Source organism: Petromyzon marinus, chromosome 7 (genome assembly GCF_048934315.1).
Source record: "Petromyzon marinus isolate PM22_M1 ecotype Great Lakes invasive population chromosome 7, UKy_Petmar_22M1.pri1.0, whole genome shotgun sequence".
Taxonomy (NCBI): domain Eukaryota; kingdom Metazoa; phylum Chordata; class Hyperoartia; order Petromyzontiformes; family Petromyzontidae; genus Petromyzon; species Petromyzon marinus.
Window position 1 is genome coordinate 1,716,525 of NC_133673.1, and position 20,343 is coordinate 1,736,867.

General features: G+C 44.3%; 1 protein-coding gene across 1 annotated transcript in view; it reads right to left on the minus strand.

The window, feature by feature from the left end:
* Positions 1–18,326, minus strand: part of GTF2H3 (general transcription factor IIH subunit 3) — a 33,030-nt gene extending 14,704 nt beyond the window's left edge. Inside the window, exons 1-6 of the mRNA XM_076065204.1 lie at positions 18,214–18,326; positions 9,886–9,965; positions 9,360–9,466; positions 7,180–7,328; positions 6,947–7,012; positions 2,589–2,618 (exon numbers count right to left, since the gene is read on the minus strand). Of these exons, the coding sequence (XP_075921319.1) occupies positions 2,589–2,618; positions 6,947–7,012; positions 7,180–7,328; positions 9,360–9,466; positions 9,886–9,965; positions 18,214–18,223 (442 nt within the window). The 5' untranslated portion in view covers positions 18,224–18,326. The remainder of the gene's footprint in view (positions 1–2,588; positions 2,619–6,946; positions 7,013–7,179; positions 7,329–9,359; positions 9,467–9,885; positions 9,966–18,213) is intronic.
* Positions 18,327–20,343: the final 2,017 nt, after the last annotated feature.

Genomic DNA, 20,343 nt, shown 5'->3' on the forward strand with positions numbered 1-20,343 from the left:
TGGAGCAGCAACGTGGAAAGAGATTATTTTTAAACCAAAGTTTTAGTGAATATAATTTTTTGTAGGAATAAGGGGACGATTTTGAGGCTAGGGGGGAGGGCGTTAGAGGAACAAGTGGTCCTTTCAGTAATTGGCGGATTTAAGATGACATTAGGATGAAGACAGACCAGTGACGGTCTCTCTGGATATCCAGGGGGGACAGGTTTGAGTTAATTCATTCATTCAAAATTGTTTTTGAGTAAAAACTCACCCCCACTAAACAGGGCATCACAATAATTTACAGTATAAATTAAACGAAGGTAGTCCTACCTATAAAATCAAGACATAAAACATCAAATTGAGGGGACATACTCAAGGAAAAGCTAATTTTCGGTTGTGCTGATGAGGAGGCATCATGGGCAACAGAGTGAAGTTGTGCAATGGAATAAAACATCTTTGGGGAAACTAAGCGACATGTCCCGGACCGTGTTCGTGAACATAAGGTAGATCTGAAACACGGTAGGACCAATACCTCGGCCGTGGCTAATCATTGTTTTAATGCGGTGAGCTCACACAAAATAGATTTCTCTAAGACAAAGGTACTTTGCAAACCCACTGGCTATCAACAAAGATTTGTTCATGAAGCAATCCATATATACAGAAATAGGCACAATTTCAACCGAGAAGATGGGTACAAATGCAGCAATCACTGGAAGGACGTTATCAACCAGTTTAAGTCATAACTGGCTGTAATGTTGCCATTTAAGACCTGGCAGGCCTTTAATTGGTGGAAGCCCACCACCGGGACCATCACTGTCCACTACTACCATCACCACTAGCAGTAGCCCTTTATTAGTGGAAGCTGACCACAAGTGCCGTCGTGGCCCTAGATGAGTACCATCACCTCTAGCAGCAACCTCCACCGACAAGTGTGTGTAAAGCGAGGTGCAAATATTACTTGGCAGCCCTTCAATTGGTCACCAGCACCGTCATCGCCCTCTACGAGTACCATCACTTACATTAACATTAGCTGCCCCGCCCATGCCGCTGACACTTGGGCTACGCCCATTTCAAACCTTTATAAAGTTTGCTTTTAGAGGCTAACCCCCTTTTCCTGATGACGACCGCTTGTGTTGCGATCGAAACGTCGTAGTTTTTGTTATTTTCCTTGAAACTATCTATGTGACTTTACCGAAAGATCCAAAGAACATGGAATGAGACATTTTAAGGAATATACAGAAGCTAGGTGGTAGACAGTGTCACATTTGACAAATATGGGCAGGGTGGTAGCTTAAACTATATTCAGACGGAGTCGAGGTGGAATACAGCGTTTGTTTCTGTATAGGAATCCAATTGTGGGGTTTACATTATTGGCCATGTGGTCAATGTGGGACTTGAAAAAAGATTTTGAGTCCAGGAAAATAACTAGATATTTGAAATTGTCAACCTGACCAACAATACTATTGTTGTCGATTATCAAGCATAGGTTTATGCTGTAATATTAAATGTTTATTAAATGTTGGCGATTTTTGAACGTACTGTATACAAAATTGCAACAAATCTAAACAAAAACGCTATTATTTTTTATTTTACCAGGTAAGGCCTACTGAGCTATATAGCTCTTTTTCAGAAGCGACTTGGCCACAAATGATAGCTGACATTTCTAACAGTGTTGAGGACGAGTTTTAGGGCATTAAGAAGTTGAATATGATCAAAGTCCTGTTCGAAGATGCCATTGCAACTCCTCCATGAAATTACCGAAGGCCATGGAAGCAAAAAGGTTAATGTCAGAGTATAGATTGTTGAAGTAGAGAGAAAACAGGATAGGGCCAAGGATAGAGCTTCGAGGACCTCCCTTAGAAATGGGAGGTCCTCTCAAATGATGTATTGATGGAGACAATTTGATATCGGTCAAAAAATTAGTTAAAAATCCAGTGGATTGCACAATCCAAAAATTCACGATTTAAGCCTTTGCAACATTATAACGTGATCCAGTGTCAAATGGTGTAGGCAAGTCGAGGAATAGGTTGTCACGATGACGAGACTCAAGACTGTTGAAGACAGAGTCAGGAGTATAGAAAACCACAGAGGCTGTGCTACATTTTTCTCGAAAGCCAGATTGCTTAGGGTGGACTAAGAAATGTTCTGAGATGAAATTTGTGATTTTAAGACCTTCTCAAAGATCTTGACGAGAAGGGAGAAGATTCAGATGGGGCAGTAATTGTTTGGGTCGTCTGCAGCGCCACCTTTATGATGAGGGCGTGCAAGAGCAGTTTTCCATTCAGGAGGGATGGATGCCTCCAGAATGGAAAGACACATTGAGGTACATCATCGTTCTCTACAGTTGGGCTTTCAGTCTCAGTGGCACTTGCAACCCCCCCCCCCTCCCCGAGGTATTATTACACTCTTGCAGCAGGCACTTGCACAAATAACCATGGAACCATGGCAGCAAGGAATTTAACTGCTCGCTCACAAGAGGTTGTTAATGTAAATTTTGTAAACCGAAGATATTACTATTTTTGACCCATAAATTGTGCAACTAATGGCCCATTCGGTGTTTGTCCCCTAAGGGAAAAAATGTCACACAGACATTTACAATAAATACGTACCTTCATTCTCTTTCGTGATTCTGTGAATGTCTGATGAGGTCAAGTCAAGGTTATGGTCATGGTTGTTCATGTACACGTAGTAAGCCGAAGATAATATTACATATACCTATTAAATATAGGCACATAACTGCATTCATTCATCCATCAAATAAAATCGTTTATGCTCACAATACATATTAATCGTGCAAACGAGTCAATTATTTTATATTCGTGTTTGTTGTCATAAGTAAGCATCAGCTTAGCCACTGTTCCAAAACACACGTTTCTTGAATCTCAATATTGTTTTCATGAGGGTCCCGATAGGTTTTTTTGCAGCACGGGCAACAATTGCAATGTTTTCCAATTGAGCAATGTGCCATGTAATTTTTCCAAATTTGGATCATGATGCCGAACGCAACAGCCTGCTCTTTTTCGAATGACATCACAGGTAACTTCAACATCTTCCGTGAGCACACGACACATTTCATTATTAATACAACTGCACAATAAACCTTCTGGATCACAGCAGCCTCACTCCACTCCACAAATAGAAATGAAGACGAGAAATGGAAACAAGTCTGGACTGCGGCCGACGTCAAAAATAAACATCTCATACAGGACCCTACCGTCGAACCTCCCCGTTTCAACCTTCCACGCCGCCAACGGTCGACCATCAACCGAATGGGGACCGGGCATGGCCGATGCGACCACCCGATGCACAAATGGCGCATTGAAGACGGCGGCCTGTGAGTCCGGCCACAAATCCCAAACCATCAACCGCATCGTAAACTCCCCGCTGCTGTTGTGGTGCCACGACCGTGAAGCCACTCCGCAAGTGCCGCGATTCCCCCCCTACCCCTGCCCTGAACACAGACACGCCGCACACACACACACGTAGCATCCTGGCGGGGGATCACCTGACACCACGGGTTTTCATCCGAAGGGTTTCTCGGTGCCAGGAGAATGGCCAACCCCACCAAGACAAATCACATTGCGGCCCCCCTAAATTGGCTTAAAATTGTATGGGTGCACAAAAGTTCACCGGGCCAGCCGCAATGAGTCACTCACAACACCGGGGAGGGGCCAGGGTGAAATATTAAGCAAGCGGTGCAGACGATGAGGTGAGGGGGAAATCCTAGGGCACACTCGCGGGTGTGTATTCGCCAGCCGGGCGGCCTTCCAGATTAAACCGGCTGAGTCAGGGGTTAATGAGACAATGGGCCGAAAAATAGCGTAACGTAATGCTCTAGGTAAGGGCAGAGAAATGTTTGAAAATCAAAAAGTAGGCGCACAATTGGCTGTGCAGGATGACATAACGTAACCCTGGATTTTCGACATCACAGGGCATAAAAAGGGGAGCCGAAAACGGTTAAGGCAGTTCTGATCTTTAACAACTTGGTCGCCAAGCCCACCCCTGCCTTCCTGCCTCCTCGAGCCGTTCGCAGCATCCGTGTGATGCCAGCGAGTGCTGCTACGAGGCAGTGATAAGCAAGGTTTTTCCGTCATCATCCCTCCGACTCTCACAGCATCCGTGCGACGCCATGAGTACATCTGCGAGGTACGTGATAGGGCGTGTGAGTGTTTGGGGACTTGGGTAGCCGTAGGCTTGGCTCTCCCCGCAAGAATATTCCCTCCAGGTAGTGCAGGGATCGTGCCGTGAATAAACGTTAGCACAGAGCCTCGGTGTTGTGTCAGTGATTTATGTGTGGAGCGGCTGCGTGTGCGGACGTATGGCGTGAGTGAGGACAGAGCCGCAGCACGAGCGCTCATGGAGATAATCGCCTGCAGGTGCGCACGCGTTCGCGCAGCTGCTGTAGCGTTAACTGTGGGGTGTGCGCGTGTTACAATATGTCAGCAGGGGCGCGTGTGTTTGCGCGGCCGCTATAGCGTTAGTCGTAGTGCGTGCGCGGGTTAGGACATAAACCGCCCGCAGGAGCGCGCGTGTTTGCGCCGCTGCTGTAGTGTTAACTGTGGGGCATGTGCATTTTAGAATCTGATCGCCGGCAGGGGCGCGCGCGTGCTCGCCGCCGCTGTAGCATTAGCGTTGGTGTGTGTGCGTGTGTGGAATAACCCCGCGCGGCGGTGAGCCAGCGACTTAGCTATGTCCCTCATAGGGGGGTTTAACGCGGGGGGGCCGATCTCCCGGTCGGCGGGGGCCCGGCAGGGGCCGATCGACGCGGTGGAGGGAATGGAGAAGGGAGTGGAAGGGGCGGTCGTCGCGCCCCACCTACCCGGCGAGGGCGGTGGGGTGGACGCCGGCCCCCACACTGTCTTCACTCCTTTAAAGGAGGAACGGACGAGATCTACTCTGCTTCTGGACAGACAATTGAATGGATAACAAATCTAAAATTACATTTTTAATCTGCTATTAATCCATATGAAGAAGATAAACCAGGGCGTTTGCCAGATATGGACCGTGAACCTCTGCAGCAAGCGCCGAGTGTGCTACCATTTGGCCATGTCACGGCCCCAATGCTATTCACTTCTTGCATATGACAATATCGAGGTCTTCTAGCCATGAGAGGGCTTCAGGAGTGTAGTTTTTCATATTCCTCCTCCAGTGATGGAGCGCAGTGTATGTTGGTTTACAAATATGGTCCATAGTTTGGGTTGCATGGCCACAGTTGCACTGTGGCTTGTTTTTATGCTTCCATTAATGAAGGAGACGTGCACCACAGCCTGTTTATGTTAAAATGGGGTTGATGGTACACCAGTATATTCGAGGAACGTCAAATATTTGGAACTTGAATTACGTGTTTATTCCGGACGTTTGTGTTGTTCCACTCCATTCACCACCGTTCCTCCAGATCTGGCTGAGATTCTAGAATGGTGACAGCGCATTCTCCGAACGGGGATCGGGACCTGAGATGGTGGAGAAGAACATTATTGAGGTCATCGTTGATGGGTAAGTTGTCACTGGCAAGAAAGCGTGTAAACTCCCCTGCAGTTTGCGTGTCTCTGTGGATATTTGGTTTCAGAATGTTCACTAGGGCAGAGTGCCAGGGAATTGGTGTGGGTATCAGTGGTCTGGTTATGATGTGCATTACGTTATTTAACTGTGCATCGAGCAGTTTTGTGTACGAGCTCCTGGACCAAGCAGGAGCACAATAATCTTCTACTGAGTGGATCAGCTAGAAGGCAGCAGTTTGCAGCACATCAGCTGAGGACGTTGCTGCACGTTTCTGCAGCAGAGCGATTCTTGATTTGGTGTTTTCACAGATCTGTTTTATGTGGGGCTTGAAGGTAAGGCTTCTATCCATGATAACCCCGAGATATCTTGGAATGGGGTCATAGCTCACTGCGCTCCCAAAAAAGGACATATTAAAGGTGGCATCTCCTGCGTGATTGTTCAGGTGAAAAGCACTTGTGGTGGTTTTGAAAGTATTTGGTCACAATCTGCTTCATTTGATACATGCCTAATTAATTAACATGCTCTTGTGGGGTTCAGAATATGTATATATATCTGTATTCCTCTTAGCACAATGGTAACCTTGGAAAAACAGTGGTCTCCGATAAAACTTGGGTTAATTTAGTTTTTGTTTGCATTATCGAGATTCGCATGCAAAAGAACCAATACAAAAATAGACCATCAGTTTGCAGCACATATCGTGATGTTTAACAATAAGAATAACAGTAAAGCCCTATGTGTGTCTTGCATTTGTTGGAACGATTCACACGGTGACCGGTGAACCTTGCCGCTGGTGGTTATGATGGATGCCACTACCCAATCACATTTTCATGTGCAGTGTAATTTGAACATTCGCACGTACCAAATGGTTCAATCGTTACGAAATACTGAACTGGATTCAATGCTAAAATATGTATGATTGATTAACTACCCTACATGAAACCATTTTCAGGTTGAGGGATTTAATTCTGAGAATGTTTCCGAGGTTTGCACTGCAAAACACGTGGGGTACAGGAGAACTTCTCTACTCCGTGGTCCGATTACCCACGACTCCTATTCATCACAACTCCTATAATAATCCATGGCAGCTGTAGGGTTCACAAAAATCCATATAATCTGCCACCCTATTTCTTCCTATTATTAGTGATCATGGGTGATTTTACCCATTATGCATAGTGAAGTGGCTTCCTCATACCCGATATTTTTTATGCATAAGAGGAATTGTGTGGCAAATTCATCCTATATCCATTAGTTATTTTAAAAAAATGTACCCCTTAGATAAGTAAAATCACATATAACCCCACGGATGGTAGGATCTGAGATATCGGTCCCCCATATCACTGCAGATGAGAGGAGTTCTTCTGTAGTTGCTTTACCTCAACACAAAGTGGTTTAACCTGATGCAAAAATGCAGAGCACATATATTCCAAATAAGACAGAATAGCGGACCCTGAATTGAACAAAAGGATACAACACAGCGCCTTTGCCAAAGATCCAGCCAAAAGTGAATCAGACCTCATATCTGCTGTCACTTCAGCTGAAAAAAACAAACAGAAGGCATTGTGAGAGCTTTATAACAATATCATCATCATTAAGTAGTCCCACTCCTGAACCTCCTTCCATTCCTCTCCCAAAGCTTACACCGGACAAGTGGTAACACCACTACAACGTAAAAAGTGAAGTGGGGAAGTGGGAGAAGCCTACTGTTGGCAAGCAATGCCGTGATCTGGGTGGCGATGGCGTGGTTGGCGGTCGCCAGCAGCTCACAGCGGCCGTCACGTGGGCCAGCCGAATCCCCCGCATCACTCGCCTGCTGTTCCGTGGCTGTCCCACTCGCCGGGTACAGGAACCGACTGTGCACACGTAGGTGGAAAAAGAAGCATCAGTCACACGAGCACAGGCCCAGCAACAAAACAGCACCATCAAAGTCGTAACAGATAAAGAGTTCACATGTACCTTGAATTGAGCAGTCATAAGAGCTTGGGAAAAGAAATGACCAGCAATGTGGTAGGTGGGTGGGTGTGTTGTTATGACCTGCAGTGTGGAGGGTGGGTGAGTGGGTGTGTTGTTGTGACCTGCAGTGTGGTGGGTAGGTGAGTGGGTGTGTTGTGACCCGCAGTGTGGTGGGAGGGTGAGTGGGTGTGTTGTTGTGACCTGCAGTGTGGTAGCTGAACACAGTACGAATTATTCTTTGTTTTTTTCGGTAAAGGCACGAAGAAATAAGAAATAATAAAATTACATAATAGCGTACGACGTTTCGATTGCAACACAAGCAATCATCATCAGGTACAGAAGAGCTAAATTTATGAGAGAGAAGAGACACATAGCCGCAGATATATATACAGACACAGATACAACAGGGGATACAGAGAGAGATAGACGGGGGGAGCACACTAAATCAAACAAGGTTTAGCAAAATTTGGAAACCATATAACGCAACACAGACGGTCGGTCAAAACACAATTAACGCATGGTCTGATTGATTACGCTATATCAAAGATTGCTAAATTGCAAGTTAAGTGTGAAATTATATACATCTGAGGTTATGTGTTTCCCCTCTCTCGTAAATTTAGCTCTTCTGTACCTGATGATGGCTGCTTGTGTTGCAACCGAAACGTCGTACGCTATTATGTTATTTTATTATTTCTTATTTATATGTGACTTTACCGAAAAAACCAAAGTGTAATTCCTGCAGTCATGAAAGCTTCAAATCAAGTCTGAACCACCTCTTCGGGGAGGTATGAGGTATGTGTCTTTGTGTTGTCTCTGCTTGTGTATCTGCCTTTGTGTCTTGGCTTGGATTTGTCTCTGTGCTGTCTCTGCCTGTGTGTGGGCCTTGTTGCTTACGAGTGGGTGCTGCCGCGCCCCACTTTGCTCCATGCATACCCAATGCTGATTTGTCCCATTGTGTGCTGCCGCGCCCCACTTTGCTCCATGCATACCTCATGCTAATTGTCCCATTGTCTCTCAGCCTTACCTTCTCTGCCTATTTAAAGCGACTTCACTGTGTGCTTGTCTCTGTGCTGGTTCGCTCTACTTGGATGTCTGTGTGTGTGCGCGGTCTGTATTTTGAGTTTCATACTTGCAATTTAGCAATCTTTGAAATAACGTGATCAACCGGACTATGCGTTATTTGTGTTTTGACCGACCGTCTGTGTTGCTTTATATGGTTTCCAAAATTTTGCTAAACCCTGTTTGTCTGGTATGCTTCTCTCTCTGTGTCCCCTGTTGTATCTGTGTTAGTTTCCCCTACTTGGTTGTCTGCATATACATCTGAGGTTATGTGTTTCCCCTCTCTCGTAAATTTAGCCCTTCTGTACCTGATGATGGCTGCTTGTGTTGCAACCGAAACGACGTACGCTATTATGTTATTTTATTATTTCTTATTTATACGTGACTTTACCGAAAAAAAAACAAAGACTATTGAGTACTGTGAGGTAGGCCTGAGTGCTCCACTCCAGATATGAGAATAGCATTCAAACTTCAGCCAAATTTGCACTTGGTACAGTTGTAATAATTGTTTGAAATTAAAAAGCGTTTGGCACGGAGGGGAAATGGAATGGGATGAGCCCACGGCACTATTCGTGGGGATCATGACTCGGCCTGGCTTGTATGTATGTCTTTGTATGTTGAACTTCTTTTGCACCATACGTAGCCAATCGTGATAATTGTGGTTTTGGTTTGGCTCAGATCCCAGCATGGCTGTGGCTGCAATGAAGCAAGCGTGCAACCATGGCATATGTTGATGAGATCTGATAAGATGAGGTCCACATGAAAACAGGCAAATGCGTTGCTCACGCCAGGAGATGCAACTTCTCGCATGGAAAATCACAGGCAAGCGCACACACGCACGCTCATAAAATCCCCAGCACAAATGATCTCACCTCTCTTGGTTGTGGCTTGCGATGACTGCAAGCCGATGGTTCCTGCTCATTGCCAGATGGGAGTTGGCGAAGACCATCACAGCATCCACACAACGTGGCAGTGTAAACTAGGTAAAAAAAAACGAGTTATAATTGTAAAATATACATTTATTTCGAAATAGAGGCATTACATGCCAGCACCACACGATGAGAGCCAGTGAAAATGACAGAACTGTCCAGTCAAAAAGCAACTATTAACGATGCCACATATGGTCAACAACATCCAGCTGTCTTTCTCCCCGGCCCATTTAGGAGAAGGCTCGGCCAAATGCACATTTTGCCAGTGATTGCGAACATAGAAAGGAATTGAACACAGGTCAATGAAAACCTAGTGCAGTGCAATGATCACTCAACCACGACTACCCATAAAAATATGAGGTAAACATTCCATAATTAAGAGTTATAAAATACCAGAGCAAATTCTGTTAGTTATCAGGATGTATGTTACTAATAGACACTCACACATGTTTAAAGTTGAATCAGATACCTCCAGGTTTTGGAGTTTTCTTGTTCCCCACCATATGGGATTCACATCCAACACGATCACCAGCAGGTTAATGTCCTCTTCTGTTAAAGAGAGTCAAATCACTTAAAACGTAGGTTTGTGTAGCCAATATTGATTCATATTTGTTATTTTCGTTTAATCTATTTGTGACTAGCTTTACTATCCGGCTTCGCCCGAGACTTGGATTCTTGTCTTGAATTAATACACGGCCTACGCGGAGGGTTGGGGGGGGGGGGTGATGTCAGCAAGTACACTGCGTAACGCTGCCGCGTGTGGGTAACATCGCAGATGTGACGTCACAGCTCACTTGCCGTGCAAAATATATCAATCATTGCGCCCCCCCCCCCAAAAAAAATATATACAAAAGTAATTTTTTATACTTTTTTCATAGTGTACAGTCTGGAAACTACACACATGCCAAATTTCAAGTTTGTTGCATGTCGGGAAGTATGCTTAACATTTCGAGCAGACACATTCACAAATTTCCCTTTAATATATATAGAAGACTATCTTTACTATCGAGCTTCGCCCGGGACTTGGATTCACCACGCCTGGCCGCATTTGTCTCCCCAGTGGCGATGTTCACACACCACACCAGTTACTCGTTTGAGGCTGAGTCGACCTAGGGGAGGCCCAGGACCGGTTCAAACACTGTGGCCGTGAGCGGGAATGCAACTCGGGTCGCCGGGTTCGTAGCGCAGCGCGCGAATCGCTACGCAGTTGCTGCCCCTCCCACACATACAGGATAAAGACAAAGATCCCCCGTGTAGCCTGTGAGACTGTAGATGGAACCAGATCACGGATTTTATGTACTGTGTTGAATCGGACCTGGATCTTGTGTTTATTCAGGATTTTGGAGACATTTTTAGTGACCCCTGCAATGTAGGGTAAGGTGATGGTTTAGAGTGGCTCTACAAGAGGATCCTTCTTCATGACTGGAGTGATGGCTTTGCGGATTGTGTAGTCGGAGTAACCATTAGCCCTGAGAGCCTGGTGTACGTGCTTGAGTTCACTGGTAATGTGTTCCTGGTCGGAAATGCATTGGGCTCTATGGTATAGAGTCTTGATGAGGGAGTTCTTCTGGGATGGATGGTGGTGGGAATCCGGTTTCAAGTAAGCATCTGTATGGGTAGCTTTCCTGTAGACAGAGTGGCTCATTGAACCATCATGTCTCCTTTTCATTAAGACATCCAAAAAGGGTAGTTTGCCATCTTTTTCGACCTCCATGGTAAATCTGATGGCTGGGTGTATGAAATTGATGTGGTCGCGGAATTGGTCTAGAGCAGGCTGGCCATGTGGCAAGATGACAAAAGTGTCTTCCATAAGGTCAGGCGTAGAGTGGCAGTCTGGATGGCGTCAGTTTCAAATTTTTCCATGAATACGTTGGCTACAACCGGAGATAGAGGGGAGCCCATTGGGGTGCCCTCGGTTTGTTTGTAGAAAGTTCCATTCCAGGTGAAGAAGTATGTGTTGGTTAAGCAATGTCTCACCAGGGGGGGTACATCAGTATGCAGTCCTTGATGAACCAGGTCTTCAATGATAGCGATGGTGTCAGGTACCGGGACTTTGGTGAACAAGGACACATCAAAACTGACAAGTAGGTCGTCTGGGGACAGGGAAATGTCTTTGTCGATACCAGGTGAGTAGAATTTAGTACCGCAGAGGTGGTTTTTCCAGTGAAAGGTCGCAGTATATCAGCAATAAATTTATTATTTTATTCTCATTCTACGCGACTTTACCGAAAGAACCAAAGAAGATGAATCCTTGCAGTCACGAAAGCTTTAAATCAAAACTATCTGTTACCACTAGATCAGTGTTAACACTATCTAACTGTTACCACTAGCTCAGTGTTAACACTATCTGTTACCACTAGCTCAGTGTTAACACTATCTGTTACCAATAGCCCAGTGTTAACACTATCTAACTGTTACCACTATCTCAGTGTTGACACTACCTTACTGTTACCAGTCTCAGTGTTAACACTATCTAATGTTACCACTGTCTCAGTGTTAACTATCTGTTACCACTGTCTCAGTGTAAACCCTATCTGTTACCACTGTCTCAGTGTTAATACTATCTAACTGTTACCACTAGCCCAGTGTTAACACTGTTACCACTAGCCCAGTGTTAACACTATCTAACTGTTAGCACTAGCTCAGTGTTAACACTATCTGTTACCACTAGCTCAGTGTTAACACTATCTAATTGTTACCACTAGCTCAGTGTTAACACTATCTAACTGTTACCACTGTCTCAGTGTTAACACTATCTGTTACCACTAGCTCAGTGTTAACACTATCTGTTACCACTGTCACAGTGTTAACACTATCTAACTGTTACCACTAGCTCAGTGTTAACACTATCTAACTGTTACCACTGTCACAGTGTTAATACTATTTAACTGTTACCACTGTCTCAGTGTTAACACTAACTGTTACCACTAGATCAGTGTTAACACTATCTAACTGTTACCACTAGCTCAGTGTTAACACTATCTGTTACCACTAGTTCAGTGTTAACACTATCTGTTACCAATAGCCCAGTGTTAACACTATCTAACTGTTACCACTATCTCAGTGTTGACACTATCTTACTGTTACCACTGTCTCAGTGTTAACACTATCTAATGTTACCACTGTCTCAGTGTTAACTATCTAACTGTTACCACTGTCTCAGTGTAAACCCTATCTGTTACCACTGTCTCAGTGTTAATACTATCTGTTACCACTGTCTCAGTGTTAATACTATCTAACTGTTACCACTAGCCCAGTGTTAACACTGTTACCACTAGCCCAGTGTTAACACTATCTAACTGTTACCACTGTCCAAGTGTGAACACAATCTTACTGTTACCACTGTCTCAGTGTTAACACTATCTGTTACCACTAGTTCATATTCTTAGCTCTTTCGGTGAAGTCGCGTTGAAGGGAAACAATAAAATAATAATATATATATAAAACAATAAAAATTCTCACAACGTTTCGACCATAACACAAACGGTCGTCATCAGGTGTGTCGGTTTGCATAAATTTATTTATTTTTAAACGGTGTGTTTATTTATTTATAAATAACGTCAGCGCCATGCGCAGCGATTTGGCAGTTTATTTAGAAGGACTAGTCCATCTATGTTCTGAAAAGAGGAGGGGGGAGACGAAAAATTAATGTATGCTGTCTGAAAGCCACTGTAAGCGTGAACAATCAATTAAGACCTGAAATGGTTTATAAAATCTTTCCAATGATTGCAAAGCCAGAATCCATCTTCTCGGTTGAAATTGTCTCTGTGTTTGTATATGTGGATAGCCTCATGAACGAATCTCTCATGGTAGCCAGATGTCTTGCAAAGAACCTCTGTCTTGGAGAAGTCAATGTCATGTGAGCCTACTGAATTATAACAATGATCTGCCACGGCCGAAGTGTTGGTCCTACCGTGTTTAAGGTCCGCTTTGTGTTCACGAACGCGGTCCGAGACATGGCGTTTGGCTTCTCCAATGTAACTACTACCACAGAGGCAACTTAGCTTGTAGACACCAGGGTACTGTATGTCCGGAATCACATCTTTTACAGACAGAACCAGATCACGGATTTTATGTAATGTGTTGAAACGGACCTGGATCTTGTGTTTATTCAAGATTTTGGAGATCTTTTTTTGTGATCCCCGCAATGTAGGGTAAAGTGATGTTTTTTAAAGGCTCCTCAAGAGGGTCCTTCTTCATGGTTTGAGTGATAGCTTTGCGGATTGTATAGTCGGAGTAACCATTAGCCTTAAGAGCTTGGTGTACGTGTTTGAGTCCACTGCCTATGTGTTCCTGGTCGGATATGCATTGGGGTCTATAATACAGAGTCTTGATGAGAGAATTCTTCTGTGATGCATGGTGGTGGGAATCCGGTTTCAGACAAGCATCCATATGGGTAGCTTTCCTGTAGACAGAGTGGCTCATTGAACCATCAGGTCTCTTTTTTATTAGGACATCCAAAAAAGGTAGCTTGCCATCTTTTTCGACTTCCATGGTAAATCTGATGGCTGTGTGTATGGAATTGATGTGGTCGAAGAATTGGTCTAGAGCAGGCCGGCCATGTGGCCAGATGGCAAAAGTGTCATCCACGTACCTCTTCCATAAGGTTGGGCGCAGGGTGGCAGTCTGGATGGCGTCAGTCTCAAATTTCTCCATGAAAATGTTAGCTATAACCGGAGATAGGGGGGAGCCCATTGGGGTTCCCTCAGTTTGTTTGTAGAAAGTTCCATTCCAAGTGAAGTATGTATTGATTAAACAGTGTCTCACCAGGGGGGGTACCTCAGTGTTTAGTCCTTGATGAACCAAGTCTTCAATGATTGCGATGGTGTCAGGTACAGGAACCTTGGTGAATAAGGAAACTACATCAAAACTGACAAGCAGGTCGTCTGGGGACAGGGAAACACCCCTGATTGTCGATACCAGGTGAGTAGAATTTTGCACCGCAGAGGTGGTTTTTCCAGTGAAAGGACGCAGGATTTCAGCCAAAAAACGAGCCAGTTTGTAGGTAGGGGAGTTGATAGTAGAGACGATGGGACGAAGGGGTGTATCTACTTTATGTATTTTTGGTAAGCAGTATAATCTTGGTGGCCTGGTAGCAGAAGGTTTCAACGAAAACTGTTTAGATTGATCAATTAATGCGGTTGAATCAGAAATTATTTTGTTGGTTTGTGTGACGAGGCTGTTGGTGGGATCTCTTTTTATTTTTGTATAACTACCATCGTCGAGTAATTCTTTAATTTTGTTGTTGTATTCTATTTTATCCATGATGACAGTAGCATTGCCCTTGTCAGCTGAAAGGACTACAATATCATCCCTCTTTTTTAATTTATATAATTCAAAACGCTCATCTTTGCTGAGGCTGCTAGCTGGCATCTTAGCATTTAAATCAAAATTTGTTACCACTAGCTCAGTGTTAACACTATCTAACTGTTACCACTGTCTCAGTGTTAACACTATCTAACTGTTACCACTGTCTCAGTGTTAACACTATCTAACTGTTACCACTGTCACAGTGTTAACACTATCTAACTGTTACCACTGTCCAAGTGTTAACACTATCTTACTGTTACCACTGTCACAGTGTTAACACTATCTTACTGTTACCACTGTCACAGTGTTAACACTATCTAACTGTTACCACTGTCTCAGTGTTAACACTATCTAACTGTTACCACTGTCACAGTGTTAACACTATCTAACTGTTACCACTGTCTCAGTGTTAACACTATCTGTTACCACTAGCTCAGTGTTAACACTATCTAACTGTTACCACTAGACCAGTGTTAACACTAACTGTTACCACTAGCTCAGTGTTAACACTATCTAACTGTTACCACTGTCACAGTGTTAACACTATCTAACTGTTACCACTGTCACCGTGTTAACACTAACTGTTACCACTGTCTCAGTGTTAACACTATCTTACTGTTACCACTGTCTCAGTGTTAACATTACCTGTTACCACTAGCTTAGTGCTAACTGTTACCACTGTCTCAGTGTTAACACTATCTTACTGTTACCACTCGCCCAGTGTTAACACTACCTGTTACCACTAGCTCAGTGTTAACACTATCTATTACCACTAGCTCAGTGTTAACACTATCTAACTATTACCACTGTCTCAGTGTTAACACTATCTAACTGTTACCACTGTCTCAGTGTTAACACTATCTTACTGTTACCACTAGCTCAGTGTTAACACTATCTAACTGTTACCACTGTCCCAGTGTTAACACTATCTAACTGTTACCACTGTCTCAGTGTTAACACTATCTAATGTTACCACTCGCCCAGTGTTAACACTATCTAACTGTTACCACTGTCACAGTGTTAACACTAATGTTACCACTAGCTCAGTGTTAACACTATCTAACTGTTACCACTGTCACAATGTTAACACTATCTGTTACCACTATCCCAGTGTTAACACTATCTAATGTTACCACTGTCCCAGTGTTAACACTATCTAACTGTTACCACTAGCCCAGTGTTGACACTATCTAATGTTACCACTGTTCCAGTGTTAACACTATCTAACTGTTACCACTTTCTCAGTGTTAACACTATCTAATGTTACCACTCGCCCAGTGTTAACACTATCTTACTGTTACCACTGTCTCAGTGTTAACACTATCTGTTACCACTGTCTCAGTGTTAACACTATCTGTTACCACTAGTTCATATTCTTAGCTCTTTCGGTAAAGTCGCGTTGAAGGGAAACAATAAAATAATAATATATATAAAACAATAAAAATTCTCACGACGTTTCGACCATAACACACTATCTTACTGTTACCACTAGCTCAGTGTTAACACTAGCTCAGTGTTAACACTATCTAACTATTACCACTGTCTCAGTGTTAACACTATCTAACTATTACCACTAGCACAGTGTTAACACTATCTAACTGTTACCACTGTCTCAGTGTTAACACTATCTAATGTTACCACTAGCTCAGTGTTAACACTATCTAACTTACCACGAGCTCAGTGTTAACACTATCTAACTGTTACCACTGTCTCAGTGTTAACACTATCTAACTTTTACCACTAGCTCAGTGCTAACACTATCTGTTACCACTAGCTCAGTGTTAACACTATCTAATGTTACCACTAGCTCAGTGCTAACACTATCTTACTCTTACCACTGTCTCAGTGTTAACACTATCTAACTATTACCACTAGCACAGTGTTAACACTATCTAACTGTTACCACTGTCTCAGTGTTAACACTATCTGTTACCACTGTCACAGTGTTAACACTATATAACTGTTACCACTGACTCAGTGTTAACACTATCTTACTGTTACCACTGTCTCAGTGTTAACACTATCTTACTGTTACCACTGTCTCAGGGTTAACACTATCTTACTGTTACCACTAGCTCAGTGTTAACACTATCTAACTATTACCACTGTCTCAGTGTTAACACTATCTGTTACCACTGTCACAGTGTTAACACTATCTATTACCACTGTCACAGTGTTAACACTATCTAACTGTTACCACTGCCCCAGTGTTAATACTATCTAACTGTTACCACTGTCTCAGTGTTAACACTACCTGTTACCACTAGCTCAGTGTTAACACTATCTGCTACCACTAGCTCAGTGTTAACACTATCTAACTGTTACCACTAGCTCAGTGTTAACACTATCTTACTGTTATCACTAGCTCAGTGTTAACACTATCTTACTGTTACCACTGTCACAGTGTTAACACTATCTGTTACCACTAGCTCAGTGTTAACACTATCTGTTAACACTAGCTCAGTGTTAACACTATCTGTTACCACTAGCTCAGTGTTAACACTATCTTACTGTTACCACTAGCTCAGTGTTAACACTATCTTACTGTTACCACTGTCACAGTGTTAACACTGTTACCACTAGCTCAGTGTTACCATGGGCCTCGCCGCACGAGCGCGCCACTCCTCACTCGCCAGCGGCACCCCTCACTGTGCCCCCGGCTACTGCACCAACACGGCAAAGTGCTGCACAACACAGCACCAACACTGCACTACGCTGGACTAACACTGCACCAACACTGCACAGCGATGCACTAACACTGCACCAACACTGCACGGCGCTGGACTAACACTGCACCAACACGGCACAGCGCTGGACCAATGCTGCACCAACACTGCACAAACACTGCAACGCTGCACAAACACTGCAACGCTGCACAACACTGCACAGCGCTGCACCACACTGCACAACACTGCAAAGTGCTGCACAAACACGGCACCAACACGGCACCAACACTGCACAGCGCCGCACAGCGCTGCACCAACACCGCACAGCGCTGCACCAACACCGCACAGCGCTGCACCAACACCGCACAGCGCTGCACCAACACCGCACAGCGCTGCACCAACACCGCACAGCGCTGCACCAACACCGCACAGCGCTGCACCAACACCGCACAGCGCTGCACCAACACCGCACAGCGCTGCACCAACACCGCACAGCGCTGCACCAACACCGCACAGCGCTGCACCAACACCGCACAGCGCTGCACCAACACCGCACAGCGCTGCACCAACACCGCACAGCGCTGCACCAACACCGCACAGCGCTGCACCAACACCGCACAGCGCTGCACCAACACCGCACAGCGCTGCACCAACACCGCACAGCGCTGCACCAACACCGCACAGCGCTGCACCAACACCGCACAGCGCTGCACCAACACCGCACAGCGCTGCACCAACACCGCACAGCGCTGCACCAACACCGCACACTTCACCCGCGTGCAGCACAGCAGCACAGTGCCGCACTGTACACACCACTGTACCTGTGGCCATGTCGCCTCCACCAGCGCGCGACGTCCGGGGGGGGGGGGGGGTTCCACGTGATGCACGCGGGGGACAAGGGCGTGGTCAATCAAAGGGGGCGGGGCAGTAGGCGTGGTCACGAGTAGGGGCGTGGTCAGGCAGGGGAGGGTCACGCAGGGGAGGCGTGGTTACGGGATGTTTGGGCGAGGTATGCGTTTCTTTAAAGGACCCTTTTGGCGTCCTCTGGACGAGCACCGTTTGTGACTTCAAAAGAACCAACGAGTATGGATTTCTGCAGTCACGAAAGCTTCAAATCAAGATTGAATGCATATATTATCAGAGTATGTTTTTTGGTTGCATTCTGACCACGAGCATTGTGGTTAATGTCGACATGATTCCTTGTAAATGTATATTCTTGGTTCTTTCGGTAAAGTCACGTAGAAGGGAAACAATAAAATAATACAATTATTGCTTCCCTTCTACGTGACTTTACCGAAAGAACCAAGAATATGAATCCCTGCAGTCACGAAAGCTTTAAATCCTTCATCATTAGACCTCCTTTGCCAGTACCAAAATGTAATAATAGGGTTTTTCCCCTTTTTTCTGGCAACAAAACTGAAACCTTTTTTTACGAGGATTCATGTCTGCATTAACCACAACACCTGCAGTCAAAATGCAAACAAAAACATACTATGATAATATATCAGTTTCAAGGACAATGCATATATTATCATAGTATGTTTTTTGTTTGCATTTTGACTGCAGGTATTGTGGTTAATGCAGACATGAATCCTTGTAAAAAAAGGTTTCAGTTTTGTTGCCAGAAAAAAGGGGAAAAACCCTATTATTACATTTTGGTACTGGCAAAGGAGGTCTAATGATGTAGATGCTCCCCCCGAGCCCTCATTACTTTTATAGTGCATTGTCTTTGAGCTGTACGCCTTCTGGCGTCATGTGGTCGAGCACCAATTGGGTCGAGGCTCAAAAGAAAGCCGTCCCTTGGTGTGGACCAATCAGTTTCAAGGACAATGCATATATTCTCATAGTATGTTTTTGTTTGCATTTTGACTGCAGGTATTGTGGTTAATGCAGACATGAATCCTTGTAAAAAAGGTTTCAGTTTTGTTGCCAGAAAAAAGGGGAAAAACCCTATTATTACTTTAAATCCTTGTAAATGGTTTCAGTTTGGTGTTTAAACTTCAACACCTGGTTTGTTGCCAGAAAAAAAGGGAAACCTATTCTCACTCGTTGGCTGTGTCTAGTGGTGGCGGGTTTTAACAATACATTGATATATTTACGCGATCTAACCCAAAAAAACCTCTTATAGATGTGTTTAATTTCCAATACTTTTGTGTCACGCGATTTTGGACGATTTTTGACCCCCCCCCCCCCTCGTCACATGGCGTCATAAAAAGTTAGACCCCCCCTCAAATATGACGTGACAAAGCTTCCCCCCCCCCCAAACCATATTTCCATTTTGAAAAATAAACATGCTTCGAATCGCTTTAAACTATTGTCATTGTAGTGCGTATTCAATATGGCGCTGCACTCTGATGTTGTAGGAGAAAACATTTATTTAAAAAATAAGTCTATTTACTCATTGTTTTTTTCGGTAAAGTCACGTATGTAGAAATACAATAAAATTATATGAAAACAAAAAACAATCACGACGTTTCGATCACAACGCAAGCGATCTTCATCAGGTGTCAAGAACAAATCACGACGTTTCGATCACAACGCAAGCGATCTTCATCAGGTGTCAAGAACAAATCACGGAGGTAAATACAACAAAAAGATGAGAGACGAGAATTCAACAAACCTGAAAAAACATTATGTGAAGCACATCCAGTCAGCAAACAACACAGTTAGACATTTCCTGGCGGACCACGAATTTCAGAAGTGTTAAATTTCGTGATCAACCTTTGTATTGCACATACCAGCATAGATAGAATGAAAAATACGAGGTACACGGTCAGTAGAAATACATATACATATACAAGTCCACCAAGAGGTAAGGAGGAAGGAAAGACGGACAGGGAGGCAGATAGAGAGAGGGGGGGGGGCGGAGCGATGAACAGAAGCTTAAATTGGAAATACGGTTAGAGGGGGGGAGGGGCCAGAGCGAGAGCGGCAGCTCAAACACGCACATC